The following is a 16793-nucleotide window of genomic DNA, read 5'->3' as shown; positions in this document are numbered from 1 at the left end:
GCCAAGTGTCCTTGAAGCAATACCCGCCATCGGCATAAGGGTTCCCATCGAAAAGTTCAAGAAAGATCTAGACGTGAAGGAGTGGACACCGCGTGGTTTCTTCCGCCAGCTATCTTGGATAGAAAACGTAAGCTGGTCTTGTGTCTATCACAATCAACTGATGTCTAGTTTGCGATGGTAGCGAGCTCCGTGGGAAGTTGGGAACCGAGGGTACTGTATTCATTCCCTCGCCGCAGCCCAAACAGGAAGAGAATAACGACAGCTGCATTAGCGCAACGGGGTTTGCTGCGGAACGAGGGGAACGAGGGAGCCGACGCACGGATTCGTCGAGCAGAACCATGCTATCGATGATTGGAGCCGCTTGATACATGATACGGGCACCCAGACTGTGCCAGACAGGCGCTGGAGACCCACCCGGATTGTCCTGATACCCACCCGGATTGTCCTGATACCCACCATTGGTTTGTCGCTTTGGGAGCGAAATATGCATTAGCATCTCTGCTTTAGGGGCCTTAGGAGCCCACACGAGTGCGCAGGTGCCATAGGGGCCTTAGGGTGGCGATGGGTCATCGCAACTTAATCAACTTCACGTCGTCTTAAAGGTCGTCCAACTCAACTCGAACTACAAAAAGAACTGCCCAGTTCATGCCAACCACCACCGGCAACACATTATCCTTTCCAACCCGAACAAGATGAGTACCATCGATCGCGAAGAGGAGGTAACTCGGGGAGAGAAAACCGATGTCGAATTTGTCGCCGTCGACAAGAGCGTTTCTTCTGGGGACCACCAGGACGGCCAGGTTGCTGATGTCGACCTGCAGCCGGTCGGTCTCCTGAACCTATCCGGCATCAAAAGCACCTGGAATGCGAAAAGTCTGGCGGTCGCCTGGGGTGGTGCCCTGGCATTGAGCTTCGTCGTGGCCTACGACAACAATACGTTCTCGTCGTTTGCACCTTATGCGACCAGCGACTTTACCGACCTTTCCCTGCTGGGTTTGATCGGAACAATCCAAGGTGTCATTTCTGCTGGTATCTACCACCATCTCTATTGCGTTGCGTGGACCATCTCCATCTCTGACATGTCAAATAGTGATGCAACAACCTCTCGGAAAACTGGCAGATGTCTACGGGTACATATACGGAATCGATCAATCATCGTCCAGGTTGCTAACACCTCTTGTGAAATAGGCGGTTTGAACTCTTCACTGCTTGTATTGTTATTGTGACTGTTGGACAAGTCATGTTAACAGCCTCTACCAACATCAACGTGTACGCTGCAGCACAGATCTTCTTCGTTGTTGGCCTTCTCGGTATGACTCCAGCCCGCCCAATATGTCGAACTTCAGCCTCATGTTAACTCAATAGGCCTCACATTGATGCTTCAATTTCTCGCTGGTGGTGAGTCTCCTGCTCTATTTCCCTTTGTGAACAATACATTGATATCATGTCCATCTAGACTCGAGCGATCTCAAAAATCGCCTGATCATAAGCGCGATTCCAATTATTCCTGTTGCCGTCACTAGCTGGGTATGCCACACTTTTCCCATCGCTGGCACATCGGTAAACTAACAGGCTTCTAGACTGCGGCCCCCATCGTGACAGCGATTCTCAATGACACGACATGGAGATGGGGCTTTGGAATCTTTGCTATATTGGTAATTCTCTCTCTCCTCTCAATCCCGACTTGGTTCCATGCTAATGAAGACCTTTTTTTCAGTTCCCCGTCTTCTCTGTACCACTTCTTGGTACTTTGTGGTGGCATCAAAGAAAATCGACCAAAGCACGCAAAGCCAATGGGACCTACACGCCCTTCAACCACTGGTTGATTTTTCAACAGCTTGACCCTATTGGCTTTATCTGGTTTACTGGCGGTCTCACCCTGGTCCTCCTCCCGCTCAGTCTCGCATCAAGTAACAGCTCGTGGAAAAGCGCGCATATCATAATCATGCTCGTGATTGGTGGTGTCTCGTTGATCGTATTTGGTCTGTGGGAGTGGAGATTCGCAAAGTGGCCTTTGTTGCCGCTGGCTCTGTTCAAGGACCGCACCATCACATTTGGAGGTGTAAGTGATCTTTTTTTTTGGCAAAAATTCTCAAACCAAGAGTTAACAAACCGGCTAACACTGATTCTCCAGCTATCCAATCTCATGGCCTACCTGGGCATGTACACTTTCCAGTCCTATTTGTTCGCCTACTTGGTGGTGGATTCCAACCTCAGCGTGGCGGCCGCGACAAACGTACTCGTTGTCCAACCTTTCGTTGCCACGTTTGGAATGATCGGGAGTGGACTCATCTTGAAGTACTGGGGAAGACCCAAATGGGTCATCGTTGCCGGATTCTGCGTCAACGTCCTCGGAATGGGACTGACGCTCCGATACCGAGACGCTTCGGTGCATATTGCTCCATTGATCGTGGGGCAGGGTCTGTTTGGGCTCGGCCAGGGAATGGTCTACACCATCCAGACGGCGATGCAAGCATCGGTTCCCGAGACATGTATGCCTCTCTCTCTCTCTCTCTCTCTCCCTCTCTTCAATCACCATTCTCCTCCTCTAGGTCGATTGTCACTAACTCGTCATTCTTCTAGCAATGGCTCAAGTCACAGCGTTGTATACTACATTGGGTGCGGTTGGCGATGCCTTCGGTGCCGCCATATCGGGCAGCGTATGGATCAGTAAGAGAGCCCCCGGCCCCTTTGGTCACAGTCACACCACACTGCGTGATATATATATATATATATATATATATACGCGTCTCGGATCCATCATCTATCCATTTTTACTGACCACCCTATTCCTTCTTTTTAGACGTCCTACCCCAAAAGCTCCTGGAGAACCTGCCCGCAGCTCTTCTACCTCAACTCGCCGACATTGAGGGTTCGGTGGGGCTTTGCCTGAGCTTCGCTTGGGGCACGCCCGAGCGGGTCGCCATCAACACGTCGTACGATCAAACCATGCGCATCCTGCTGATCGCCGGCTTGTGCTGCGAGGCCGGTGCATTGCTCCTGTCCCTGTTCATGGATGACCAGAACTTGAAGACCCTCGACGAGTCGAGAGACTATGGAGGCGTCGTCATCGGGAAGACCGGCGGCCTCGAGGCTATCAAGGAACGTGTGCGTGGTGCCAATGTGGATACATCCGCCGCCGCCAAGGAGGAGGACTCCTCGGAGGTCCAGTAGAATGAATATCTAGAACGTCAGCGTCAGTGAAAGTTTGGGAGTCGAGAGACATCGATTATCTAAGGCAAACAGTGCCGCTAGGTCTGGTCGGAGTCCTAGTATGTCGTCCTACATATATGGCCTAAGCCTCTAGTTGCTCCTCCTCGAGGTGGAATTCTTTGTTAAATACATGTATGAGCGATGGAGTGGGGCAATAGAATCAAGCGACCTAGGTCGTTATGGAAACATTACTTATTGTAAAACGATCTTCACTCATCTAGCAGGATTGTTAAGTAAACCAGTCCAACAACGCCATGTGTTTCTGAATTTCGTTTTTCTTTCTTGGACCCATTTTGTGACGCTGAAAATGAGCGCCGGGGGAACTTAAATAGATGACTCCTCGTTCGGGTCCACTGGCGGTGAGAAAATCAAAATCGGCGCCCTCGTGGCTCGGATTGACAGTTTGAGTCAACGGGTAGTTCGACCTTGAGTGTTGGATTCTCTATATGATCTAACTCTATGTAACGATCTTTCCAAGGCTAAGACAGTGAGCTGCTATGTAGACTCAACATGATCAGACCTTAGTCAGTCTCGGAGGTTCATCCAACTCTGTTCGCTGGTCCCTTGCTTCGGCGGTCTGAATCACATCGGGGGCTCCGCTAGGATTTGGGGAGCCAACAGTGTCAGGCAAGGCCAAAGGTTGCAAGAGTAAATCTCCATCAGCACCGTCGGTTTCAAAATCGAATCTCATCAAGTCCTCATTGAAGGGCCACATGTATTTGCTGGTGACACTGCGACAGTTAGTAATTGCCTTGCCCGGCTACAGACCAAGAAGTGACTGGCATGTCTGGTGTAGGTTAAGAAGGCATAATATAGATAACTCACTGATGATGCTCCGCACTGGCCTGATATTGGTCCAAGGCAGCACGGTCTCGGTGGTAGCTGAGAAGGCAGAAGTCGTATCCTTTACTTCGTGCAATCGGGTCCGTTATAGATGGGCCGCCGCCGACCAGCTTCCCACCGAGGACACATGGCAGATTCTTCAATTTTTGGAGTTCACTATGGAACGTTGCCTTGATTGCTGGGGCCGTAGAGGGCTTGAACTTGAACAGTACTGCAGTGGTCAGAGTCACACCCCCATCAAAGACATCAATATAGGCCTAGTAGGAAATACCAATATGAACCACAACCATCTCGCTGAATGAACGGTCTAGACCAAAATCGACGGTAAGGGGGACTTTGGTGATGGCTGTATCGACTAGGGTATTGTCGATGGTCGAGGGACTTTCGGTATTGGCGTAAAGTTTAGGGATAAAGTCCAGGAACAGAACTTAGAACTCTTAGAGTTCTATCAGGCTGGAGATAATGGTCCTATAGATAAGGCTTCGTCCCACGGGTCCCCACAGTCCACGGATCACATCCGACGCCCCTGCGAAAACATCGAGTCGCCACTGTTACCACCACCCCGAACTCGCCGGCCATGTCCCGTTTAAAGAACTTATCTTCACATCCGCTCCTCGAGCACTCCGTAGCCGCCTTTCCACGTAAGGTCGGCTTCTTGAACCTGGAATACTAATGCGACCTCAGCTCCCTAGCAATTCACCTCGCGGCGTTGCTCCGCACGAAGCCAGGAGGACCTCGGACGCCCGTGCGAAGGCACCGCGGATCAAGCTCGCTTGCCTACGATGCCAGATTAGGAAGATCAAGGTATGTCAGCAACTCGGAGCCTCTCGTGGAAGTCGATCATGGGCCTTATCGCGATGTGCTTGTCTTCTCATTCCATGTTGTTGGCATGCTCGACTAAATAGTGGTTAGTGAGAGATCAAAGCGGAACGGGAGCTGGCGTCGACATCGACGGTTCGGGGATCATATATAGATATATAGATATATGTCTAGCAATCCCGTAGGCTAGCAGTAGTACGGATACTCATCTACAGAGTATAATATAACATAACGTAGGTGACCTAAGCCTATCTGTACCCGATCACAGTGTATGGATACATACCTACCTATTCATACCACTCACTGCACGACCGCGACCACGACCACGACCACGTCCACATCTACGACTACAACTTAGTACTACTACCTATCAGATTCCTGAGACAGTGGAATGTTACGACTAGGTACCAGGTAGGTAGTACTACTAGTAGACCAGAGTGTTGATGATAGTCAAAGTCCAAGTCCAACCGAGAACCATTGACAATGCCATCAATGTATTGTATTCCAGCCCGGTCCAGTCCATTCAATGCCCGTGGGATAGTATTGATTTATCCGTAGAAGATACCTCATACCTGATACCTGATACCTGATACCTATTCTATCTCCTCACTTTCTTCCTTCTGCCGGCTCTCGCTCAACACCGACTCTTCCCGTTCCCGTGAGCCATTGAGCCGCCAACTTGCACCGCCAGTGCCCTTACTCGTGCTGGTAGCCTTGGCCCGTCGCGCCGACTCGTTGATACTGTTCATGAATTGGTCAAGACCAAGACCGGGCCCGACTTTCCCATTCGACCTCTTGTCTGGCGTTGTCGAGCTTGCATCATCGTCGTCGTCGTCACTGTCATCTTCATCCTCATCTTCGTCACCATCACCACCGTCATCGTCTTCTTCTTCCTCCTCCTCCTCCTCAGCGTCTTCTTCGCTGGAGTCGGAACTACTGGACTGGTCATCGTCATCCTTTTGTGCCGGTTCTTGTTCTTGTTCAAGGGCGCCGGTTTCAGAGTCTGTGGCCTCCTCACTGATTAGACCGTCCGTTGGTACCGCGGCTTCTTTTTTCTCTTCTTCTTCCTCGTCGTCCTCATCTTCGTCCTCGCCTTTCGAGTGCCCGGATGAGGCCTCATGCCCATCCTCAATGTCCGTGGCTTGGGTAGATTCGGACTCGGCTTCCCCATCATGGCCCTCCTCACCGCTACTAAGATCGAGATCACCATTTTCCTTGACCTTGAGCTCGTGCAATGGAGATCGGGATGACAGCACTCGGCGCTGAATGGGGATGTTGGGCGAAGGCCGATCGTCGTCTTCGACTGGCCTTCTGCCTCGCTGCGATGCCTTCAGCGCAGACGTGTTGACCTGTGTCTGGGCGAACAATTGACTGGACCCGAGCGTCTTTCCGGGGGTTTTCTCGGCCAAAGGGTTGCGTGCTGTTCGATCCCCCGTCTCAGCTTCTTCCGCTGCCACTGACGATCCTCGGTCATCATGAAGAGCTGACTCTTTTTCTTCGTCCTCAAAGTCTCTTTCTCCGGGTTTCGCGTCGTCCTCGGAGAGATTTTCACGATCAGCTGTTTCCTCATCTTCATGCTCTGGAACTGCATCTTCCTCATCCTCCACACCTTCATCTTCCTCATCCTCATCTTCTGCACCTTCATATTCCTCCTCATCCTCATCATCTTCATCAACGAATTTTTCCGACAGCACTCTCCGATTACTCGGGCTCACACCTTCTCCCATTAATCGACGCTCCATCTTCGAAGGTGTCAAGATTCTGCTCGAACCGGGCGTTCTCTCCAGTCCTTGAATCCTAATCCATCTGCCTTGTCTCTTCACGCTGTGAAGGGCGCGCCAATGATTTGAACATTGCTGCGCAGTTCTGGTCCCCATTTTCTCGCTGACTTTGTTCCACGGAATACGCCACTCATCCAACTCCGCAGTGGTGCCCGACTCTTTGCGCACTTGTTCAAGGACTTCCTTGAATAGCGACTGCTCGTCTCGCGACCATTCGCCTTGTTCGGTGGTTCCACATTGCAATTTGTGTCGCCATCTTTGACTGACTGCGTCCACCGTCCGCGTGAGTCGGCGCGCGATCTCAGACCATTTGGGCCCGAGCTCCGAGTGCAATCGTAGAAGCTCTTGGTCATCCTCCGAGGTCCAATTCCTAGACCCTGCGACATTCTGGAAATTGCGCTCGCGATATCGCAACATGGACCGTTTGTTCCGATGAGGGAGCACACCGCAGTACTCTTTCATGAAATCGGATTTGGTAATGAAAGGCCAATTCCAGCGCTCCCCTGTCTTTCGCTGGAGGGTGTCGGTCATCATCTCGTTGAATTGTTCGTGGGTGATGTTATAGTCTTCACAGAAAAAGTCCCTCCAGTCACTTAGCTTCTTGACCTCACCTTCGCTAAATGCGCCAGTGTGGCCCTGCAACCCATTTCCTTTGCCGTGTCCAGTCTCTCTTTCATGCTTTGCTAGAAGAGTGATGGCCCAGAACTGCTCGGAGCAATTGCGGCATCTGTACAAATGGGAATGGAGCGACGGCTTCTTCAGGTGCTTCCGGAGCAAGGCCTCATTAGCAAATTGACGATGACATTTGGGACACTCAGAAGCATCCCCGCCAGCTGGACCACTGGCTTTAACACGTTTACTCGGCCGTGCAGCATCTGATCTGTCTGCGTCTCGCTTGACAGTCTCTGACCTCGGCTCTTCTTCCCGTTCTCGAGACCGCTTCTTAGAATTCACGGCCACGAAAGATCTCACCGCCACAGAAGTTGCGAAATTGGTTGGCTCGTATTCATCCTCGTCGGAGTCATCATCGGCGTAGTTGGTGTGATCCCGTGCAGGAGTAGAGTAGTCCACCCCAGACTCTGCTCGCTTCTTGCCCTTTGGGGTGGTATAAGTCGCTTTTCGAGTTCCAGCGTTCCTCGGTCCAAACGTCTTCAACTTGTCTGCGGTGGGCTCATTGTCACTGACGCCATCATCAGATGCCAAAGGCAGCCTTTTGGTCGAATTGCTGCCGGAATAGTGCCCTTGACTTGTTCTTGGAATGACAATTTCCACCTGTTGGGAGGATCTAGCGGCTGGCGACTTGGGATTGAAGACGGGGTGTCTGAGGTTCGAGCCCGGAGTGTACTTCTGCGCCCAACCATCGATGCTGCTTTGTCGGTCCCTCTGTAATCTCGGCACGATCTTCTCGGTATCTTGTAGACTAAGCAGTCCAGGCGTATCTTCCGTCGAGTCTGACCCCTCCAAGTCCCTGGACTGAACCGACGTCGGCGGAGAATTAGAGGGCCTTTTCGCTCTCTTCCTAGACCTTTCAGCACTCTGTCGTGGAGCTTCGAACGCAGTGCTGGCGTCGCGTTTGCGCGTCAGACCGGCCCTTGGCATAGGCGTCTCTTTGATAATAGTCTCAGAGACTTGATCAAAGACACTAGGTGGCGGTGGTGAATGATGTTCGGAAAGGGTTTGTGGAAGTATGCCACTGTCATGTGTTTCTTCAGTAATGGCTGCGTCTTCAGCCGGCAGGGATGAGTGCTTCTCGAGTCCATTCTGCTGAGCGGCTGATCGGGCCTGGGATCCCTCTTGTGGAGGAGTGAAGTCGGCTGAACCGTCTTCGTCCTGTTCATCTATCTGGGACCGGTTAGGTGTCGCCTCTATGATGTTGTCATCGTCGTCTTGCTCATCCTTCTCATCCTGAGCGTTCCTGGCAGCATCTTTATTACCAGCTTCGGCAAAGGCGATCTCCAGTGCAGTGTGTTTGCGCAAGTGCGCATCTAGAGTGCTCCGCCGGCTCAACTGCTTATCGCAAACAGAACAAACGAAGCGCGAAGTGTGAATTCCACCGTGTCGAAGTGCCGCACTTCTCTTGCTGAAAGTATTCTTACATCCGTAGTCTTCAGCGAAAGGACAGCAAAATCGACCCTCCTCGGTCACGCGAGGCTCAGAGGCGGCGACCTTCGTGTCAGAATGCACCGCAGAGTCAGGTTCGTTGCGCTGGAGTTCCACTTCCTCTGACACTTGACCCGACGCGAGAGTGGCATGCTCATTGCTCATAGGTTCGGAGGTCTTCTCGTCTGAACTCTCTGCACCGTTCGCGTGGTCATCCGCAGCCGAAGCCTTAGGAGGGCTAGGTTGTGCCACCGCGTCGGCCTCTTCAACATCACTGTCGTCGGATGTGGCGTATATGTGGTATGTCTCAGGCTCTCTTTCTCTCAGCGGTCGAGTGTCTTGTGCCGGCTTCTCTCTCGTCGGTTTCGCCTTGTCAGGAAGGACCTCACTCGGAGCTGGACTGCCCGTGTTTGTTGAAGACTTGCGACGTCTCTTGCGTCTTCGCTTCTTGCTAAGAGGCGTGTTCGAGATTGGAGATGATATGGGCTGACTGGTCTGGGCCATGCTCGCATCGAGACCAGGACTGGCTTCTCTGTCGTCGGGGATTTGTGAGAGATCAAAATCTAAGGGCAATTAACACCAACCCCCGACTTGCAGGTAAACAATGAAGGCACCCTTCGGTACTTACGTTCCTCAGGCTCTAGCTGAGCAGCAGCAGATTGCTGACTCTGCTCGTTTCCCATAACCGCGTGGTGGATGTAAGAGGTCCATACATACTCAGGTGGCTGGAACGATATGTAAAATGAGGAACACAGAAAGAGCCGAGAAATGTAGCCTTGAAAGAAGGGCCGCGTATGTGAATATACATACCTTGCGCGTTCAATGAATGGGCGCAGATGCACAGCCAACGAGCCAGTGAAGGAAGCGTAGCCGCAATCTGCGATTTCTTGTGGAGGCGAGTGCGGAGCTACAGCACTGGCGCGAGCCTCGCGACAACGGATACTTCCACCAATTTATTTGCGCACCAAATGTGCTTGGCTAGGGACCCTGCAATGCCGGTCATGTGCGAGGCTGAGGCTGCCGCGTTCAACCACCTCTGTCCCTCGCCTGCGTAGTTAATCGCATCCACTTACACTACAAGTCCAGCAATATGGTCCTCCTGGTAGCGACAAGTCCCATCCTTGACGCCATCTCCTCTCTTTCCTCCTCCGAACGATCATCACTTCCTTCGCTACCTACAAGTCCTGGGGCACCGATAGATCATACATCGGTCGTTGCTCTCTCGCGGCTGGCAAAAGAATGTACTCTCAATGCTCTTCTTCGAGGGACACATGTCTATATTCCGCCTCCTCCGCCAAAACCGCAGCCATCTCCAGAATATGTGGCGCTCATGGACAGACTGCGCAAAGAGCAGGAGCAGCGCGAGTATGCGAAGTTGGTCTCAAAGAGAGCTCTAGACTACGGTCAAGACGAGGAGAAAGACGACATTAGCCCTTCTTTGGTCTTGAACATCCTTCTCAGCATTGTAATGTGTGCCGTCGCCATGTTCTACTTGACTAGATGGTGGCCAAACGATGGCTTACGGGTATTGGCGGCGTTGACCACGGGCCTTGTGGTTGGGGTCGCAGAGGTTACGGTGTATGCTGGCTACCTGCGAAAGGTCAGTATTAGCAAGGAGAAAGAGAGGACCAAGCGGGAAAAGAAGGAGTTCATCGGCGAGTATCGAGGTGAAGTCGTCGACGACTCTCTTCTCTCAGCCCCGGCGGAGAAGGAAGAAATCTGGGGTCGCGGTGTCAATGGCGGCATGAGAAGAAGACTCAGAGACAAGTGGGAAAAGGAACAGGACGTGAAAATATCTTGACCGATAGTCAGATTCGTTTCGCATGGTCACCCTGGACCCGCCTATCTCTCTACATGGATGGTGTCATAAATCATAGATGTCCACATCTCTATCACTGGTCTGAAAAGTCGTAGATCCAGCGCCTGAACCAACTTTTGACCTTCTTCAACTCCTTCCGGCGAGGCTCCAGTAACAATTGACCAGAACATTCCTTACCAACAAACCCATTGTTGGGACCATCACGGACAAAAACCTGTCGGCCCCGGAGCAATGTCTCCTTCACTTGGCCCTTCATTGTCTTGCCTTGATACGGGCTGCATTTGTTCCGGAACAGCATTGTGCTTGGCTCCACAACCCATTCCGCAGTGTCGTCGAAGACGCAGATGTCGGCATCGAAGCCAACCGCAATGTCACCCTTTTGCTTCTCGAGACCCACTTGGGAGGCGGTATTGATACAGCACCATTTGACCACGTCAGCGATGGCGGTATCAGAGTCGGTCAGCCCTCTTCTTGTCATCTCCGTCCACAAGATTGGAAGACCTAACCCGACTGACGAGATACCACCCCATGCAGAAAAGAAATCACCAGCATCGGACTCTAGCGGCAGGGCCTTTGCAGTATCCTTGGGCACACAGGCATGTCCTGGGAAGTGCGACGGAAGAAGCTTGAGATCTGGCGTGCAAGGAGAATGGTCGGAAACCACAGTTTTGATGACACCTTCCTCTGCATGTTGTCGCAACTCGTTCCAGAGCGTGTCCTGGTTTGACTGACTTCGAATTGGAGGGCAGCATTTATGACGGGTGTCTCCCAATGCAACCTGCTCAGCCGCCAGGGATAAGTAGTGCGGACAGGTCTCGGCCGTGATGTTGATGCCTTGAGTGCGAGCTTTTCTCAAGAGCGGAATTGCTTCCATTGCAGATAGATGGACAATGTGCAACGGCAGGTTTGGCGCAAGATGCGCCAGTGACAGAATCTCTTCGATGGCATAAGTCTCGAAGGCAGGCGGTCTCGATTCCAGGAAGGTCTTGTATGCATTTAACGGTCCATGAGGCTGGAGGGGTGGCAGTGAAGTCTGGACATCGTCGCCAACCGAATCAGCAATGGGAGGGATCATCTCCGCATGAAACATGACCGTGGTAGGCTCATCTGCCAGTTCCTCAAATACTTTCTGGATTTCGGTCGAGGAGACTGCCGGAAACTCTTCGACACCACTGTCGATCAAAAATCCCTTGAAGCCTCTAACTCCTTCTCTTACCAGAGCCTTGAGCTCTCCCTCATTTCCGGGAACGATGCCACCATAGAACCCAACATCAACCCAGCATTGACCTTGAGCAGCCTTAATCTTCTCTTGGAGTCCGGCCACAGTTGTGGTCGGAGGGACCGCGTTTAGGGGCATGTCCACCACGGTCGTGACCCCTCCAAAGGCCGCAGCCTGGGTGCCGGTATAGAACCCTTCCCATTCCGTTCGGCCAGGTTCATTGAGGTGTACATGAGCGTCTACCAGGCCTGGCAGCAAGATATGTGGAGAGTAATCGGTATATGGGGTGTTGGGGGGAAAGTCGGAGGCAGGGAGGACTGAATCAAAGGTTGCGGTTATCTTGCCAGTGGCATTCGATATGATAATGGTAGCCGCAGTCAGCTGTCCAGACCTGATTGCCCTAGAGGAGGCGATCACGGTAATCGGCGACTGCTCGCTGGTGTCTGATAAGCCATTAGGGGGAGATCGAGGAGGCGTCGGATAAGAATGGAAGGCGTTTGTCGTCCCGTCCATAGTTATAGTGAATTCTGGGGTAGCCTAGGCCTGGGTCTGAGATCGAGAAGTCCGGGAAACAGTGGAAGCAGCAGGATATGAGAGTGATGAGCATGTGCAATGGAGTGTAGTCCTTATCATCTGTTGATAAGCGATAAGCGAGGCGCGTCAGCGAACAAAGGAGAACGAAAGCGAGGGCCAGGACTTGCAGGGATACAACAAAGGAGAGCAGAAGAATATGAACAAAGATACTTTTCCTCTTCGGCAATTTGGATTCGACTACATCGACTCATTTCGGGTCATCGAGGCCATTGCTTTCGGGCCACATTGAACACTCGGAACCCCGTAGCTGTAGAATTGCAGAATGCAAGGACGGCCCCGTGGAATCTGCGCCGCGGCCAGGCGGGCGATTCCGACGGGCACTCTTGACAGCTTCAACGATACTCTGGCGTCTGATTGGGAGAGCAAGCACTGCTGAAGACAGGCAGAGGTATCTCTTACTCGATCGTATCGAACTAGAGATAAGGGATACCAATTTTGGCCGTATGCGGTCAAGGTGGGTTGGGGTGGAAAAGCGCGTGTTGATGGGCTAACGCCTCCCGGTATCGTTGGGAAAATGGCCGTGCGCCGCATGGTTTTGGTGCCTTGAGCGACTCGGCGTATCGAACAGCGTCGATTGCCACCCCTTCCTCGGCGAAGTCGGCATCGCAAAGGCCCATCGATGCAACCTAAGCCATGTTGGGCTTCGTCAATTTCTTGTAGAGTCTCTCCCATTACTCGATCAGAATGCTCTTTTACTCGATCGAAACTCCCAAATGACACTGGTTATGTAGATGTGTCTGAGCTGGTCTCAGCCACGAATCGCCCTCTGAGTCTCGTGCGCGTCAGAGCTCGCTTGCGGCCCGAGCGAAAGTTTGCATGGCCTCTGTGCCTGGACTTGACCGCTCTGCCTGTCGATGATAACGACAGTAGTAGAGTCGGTTCACGGTCAATCTTGGACGGACCAGCACAGCAACTTCTGAAAGGCTCAATACTCGCACAATAATTGAAAGGCGACAGAGCGGCGAGGTCGAGACTCGAGGTCAGCTACGACCCGTTGAAGAGACCAAATTGACGGGTCGAGGGCAAAAGCGGATGGGGCATCGCTCGAACGGGGTTCGCCGCCTAAAACCTCTGACAGAAGCCTCGTAATAGCAACCGACACAGCCGACCGGCCCTTCGGCCTAGAACCACAGAATCGCAGTGCCATCATCTTACCATCATGAGGCACAGGTGATCCAAGTGCGCAACAAGGAAGCCCTTGCAATTGAACTAAGAGCCTGACCTGCCTGAGCACTGGGCTTTGCAGTCTGGTAGCTGAGAGATGGTAACATTGAAGTCTGGGTGTCGCAGCTGAGTCGCAGGTAGACGGTGACTTGGCATGCGGAGACAGAAGAGACAAGTTATGACTAACTGGGCATTGCGCCTTCAGCCTACTGATACTACGCCATCACTCCGCGATGTGCTGCTCTGACAATTCAGTTGTCTTTTGTGAAGACTCGCGACAATGTTGGGCATAGTTCTGCTCTTGCTGCTCTCTGCCTGATCGACCAGGTCTCCCACGAATGATGACAACCGGAACCCGGAATCGTAGTGTCAAATGTCCTTCATCCACCTTGTTTGAAGCCCCCCTCAGGCCAGGTCTGGACCATGGGTCTGCTCAATACTTTTACCAAAAGATACCCATGTGGCATTTCCCGTACCTTAGCTTGCTGAGGTAATTCGAGGTCGTGGCCATAGCAAACTCGGCGTACTAGGCCCGCCAGCTGATCGAAGCCAGGCCCCTTTTCCAAGGAGAGGCGAGGGGACACGACCGCAGCTTCTCGCTCCTATATTGCGCCTCGTTCGTGCCAGATGGAAAGGAGTCTCCAGCCATCCTTCGGAAGTTAGCTGGCAGAAAGGGCAATGCGGGCGATTGTCGCTGGGAATTTTGTGCAAGGTGGAAAAGGCGGCATGCAGATGCACATATCAGGATGAGATTATAGGTTCATGGTGTTTCAAGGCTGGCAGGATTGTGAGGTTGCAATAGGCCCCTCAGCAAGAGGCTCTTGAAGCGGGCATGTGAAGGAGTCATCTTTTGTCTTTTGTGGTTTGCAGTTTGCCCTCCTCCAGTCTCACTGGTGCGTTCGTTGAGATCCGAGGTGCTCTAAAGTACAAAGTCCCGAATTGAAGCTGTGTCTCCAACCTGCATGGTGCCATCTTCAACAAATTCCCACGTCTTGGTGGTCAGTGACTTCCTCAGACACAAGTACTTTATACTACTACTGTGTGTACCAGGTAGGTACCTGTGAAGTTGTCGCCCTGGGCCAACATTGGCGTATACGGTATAGGCCCTAAGCCGCCGCTTTTATTAATTTGTGGACTGCCAAGATTTCGTCGAGACTGAGACTGCGCCTTCTCCACACTCGCAGTGGCCCGCAGTCGCCGCCTCTCAGGAATCTTTTTGTCGCTGAGCTTGACCGACATACGGTGAGCACTGATCAGAGAACAGTTGCACAGTTGTCCAGTCGGCGAATCCCCCGTCCAGCGAACATGGCGGACGAACTGGAGGTTTGTCTGAACTTGTATTCAATTTTGCCATGGCCATTCCAACTGATTTGCAACAGGAAAGGTTGAAGAGCCATGCACGTGCCTTCGACAGTCTCTTGTCACTCATCCCGGCAAATCTCTATCATGGAGGAGATGTCAGCGTATGTATTGGAATGCTCCGTCAATACAGCTCGCTGATCGGATCAGGATCAATGGCTTCGCAAAAAGCAGACCCCAGAGCAAAAGCGGGCCGCAAAAATGGCAAAGCTGGATCCAGACAATTGGAAGAGCGCAAAAGATGTGATGGAAGAGAGGACAGCCGCCGCGCTGAAACGAAAGCGAGACGAGGGTGAAGACGCAGAAAGCGATGCGTCTCTGGTAGACGACACACCTGGATCAGAACAACCAAAGGCCACACAAGATACTCAAGCCATTGCGTCCAAAAAGCGGAAAATTGAAGCCAAACCCACGAACCCGACAGATGAGACATCCAAAACTGAAGAGACAGAGGAAGACAGAAGACGTCGTAAAGCACTGCAAAAGGCTGCAAAGAGGGAGCGGAAGAGAGAGAAAAAGGTCAAAGCTAAGGAGAAGCTGGAAAGACAAAAGGCTAAGAAGACGGAGGTACAGCTCACTGACGGCCTTGCAACTGCAGCCGATAAAAAGACGCCAAAAGAGGTTCATCTGAAAGAGCCTCTCAGTTTAAACGTCCAGAAGTCAAAACCTGAACACCCCCCTCACGACCAAGAATCAACTGCTTCATCTGACGCAGATCAGCCGGAAGTTTTTTCTCCCCAGCACGAATCTGCAACCTCTTCTACTTCTTCTGTCCAGCCTGCAGCAATTGACGAGACAACTGAATCGGAACAACCGGAACCAAAGCCTCAACAACAGCCTCAGCCAGCATCCTCCAACCCCGATACATCCCAAACCCCCCGAGAACGTCTCCAAGCAGCAATCTCACAGCTCCGTGCAGGGCGAAAGGCGGATGGCGCCGACGGTCGCCCTCCAAAGAATCGACAGGAACTACTGGAGCAGCGCCGCCAAAAGGAAGAAGAGAGAAAGGCTGCCAAGAAAGAACAAAAACGGCGAGAGAGAGAGGAAGAGGCTCGGCGACAAGATGAAGAGCTAGAACGACGGTTTTCGCCAGGCGGTTCAGGCTCTCTTCTTGCCTCACCCCGATCGCCCGTCATCGGCGACAATTCATCCTTAACCTCCGGTTCCAACAACTTCAATTTCAGTTATGGTCGGATCGCCTTTGAAGATGGGACCCGATTTGATCCTGTCACCGCCGAAGTTGTAGAGGACCACAAGAAGAAAGGACCGCGAGACCCTGCGACTGCGCTGAAAACGGCCCTGGCCAAGAAGGAGCGACTAACTAGTCTGGACGAGCAAAAGCGTCTCGAAATTGAGCAGAAGGACATGTGGCTGAATGCCAAAAAACGCGCTCACGGGGAGCATGTCCGCGACGACACCAGTCTGTTGAAGAAGGCATTGAAGAGACAACAGGGACAGAAGAGGAAGAGTGAACGCGAATGGACCGAGCGTCTTGAGGGTGTGCAGAAAGCGCAGGAGGCCAAGCAGAAGAAACGAACGGTCAATCTGGCCAGAAGGAAGGAGGAGAAGCATTCCGGCGGCATCAAGAAGGACAAGAAAATCAAGAGGCCTGGGTTTGAAGGCAGCTTCAAAGGACGGACTGGCGGGAAACGAAAGTCATGATCCAACCGAGCTGTTTGGATTTATACCCTGGAATGAGGAGCAGAGTTTGGAATGAGAAGATGATACGGTCAAGTTACATGAGCAGGCTGTGAGATAGATCGCTTTGAGCGTGAGCGTGAGCGTTCTTTGTACTCGACCTCAAAATGAATTTATTGCCAGCCATAAATGACGTGCTCTTCCCATTTCGCAATGTGTAATTTACAGTATCTGAGCTGCAACA

At 52.2% G+C, this 16793-nt stretch overlaps 5 protein-coding genes across 5 annotated transcripts; 3 read left to right on the top strand and 2 right to left on the bottom strand.

Annotated features, from left to right (window-relative positions):
• Positions 1-692: 692 nt before the first annotated feature.
• Positions 693-3174, top strand: A1O3_02993 (uncharacterized protein; the record flags this gene model as incomplete). The annotated part of the gene is made up of 10 exons (XM_007733133.1): positions 693-1029; positions 1091-1130; positions 1189-1310; positions 1366-1398; positions 1457-1527; positions 1581-1655; positions 1718-2062; positions 2135-2492; positions 2584-2670; positions 2804-3174. 10 exons carry the CDS (start codon positions 693-695, stop codon positions 3172-3174), a joined length of 1839 nt encoding a protein of 612 aa, XP_007731323.1.
• Positions 3175-5468: 2294 nt separating this feature from the next.
• Positions 5469-9260, bottom strand: A1O3_02992 (uncharacterized protein; the record flags this gene model as incomplete). The annotated part of the gene is made up of 1 exon (XM_007733132.1): positions 5469-9260. One exon carries the CDS (start codon positions 9258-9260, stop codon positions 5469-5471), a length of 3792 nt encoding a protein of 1263 aa, XP_007731322.1.
• Positions 9261-9846: 586 nt separating this feature from the next.
• Positions 9847-10557, top strand: A1O3_02991 (uncharacterized protein; the record flags this gene model as incomplete). Its single annotated transcript, XM_007733131.1, has 1 exon — positions 9847-10557. The coding sequence occupies one exon, from the start codon at positions 9847-9849 to the stop codon at positions 10555-10557; it is 711 nt and encodes a 236-aa protein (XP_007731321.1).
• Positions 10558-10648: 91 nt separating this feature from the next.
• Positions 10649-12307, bottom strand: A1O3_02990 (allantoinase; the record flags this gene model as incomplete). Its single annotated transcript, XM_007733130.1, has 1 exon — positions 10649-12307. One exon carries the CDS (start codon positions 12305-12307, stop codon positions 10649-10651), a length of 1659 nt encoding a protein of 552 aa, XP_007731320.1.
• Positions 12308-14904: 2597 nt separating this feature from the next.
• Positions 14905-16573, top strand: A1O3_02989 (uncharacterized protein; the record flags this gene model as incomplete). The annotated part of the gene is made up of 2 exons (XM_007733129.1): positions 14905-15015; positions 15062-16573. The coding sequence occupies 2 exons, from the start codon at positions 14905-14907 to the stop codon at positions 16571-16573; spliced, it is 1623 nt and encodes a 540-aa protein (XP_007731319.1).
• Positions 16574-16793: the final 220 nt, after the last annotated feature.

This window comes from Capronia epimyces (genome assembly GCF_000585565.1).
Source record: "Capronia epimyces CBS 606.96 chromosome Unknown aczIQ-supercont1.2, whole genome shotgun sequence".
Lineage (NCBI taxonomy): Eukaryota > Fungi > Ascomycota > Eurotiomycetes > Chaetothyriales > Herpotrichiellaceae > Capronia > Capronia epimyces.
Note: the sequence above shows the minus strand (reverse complement) of the source record. Positions and strands in the feature narration are given on the sequence as shown.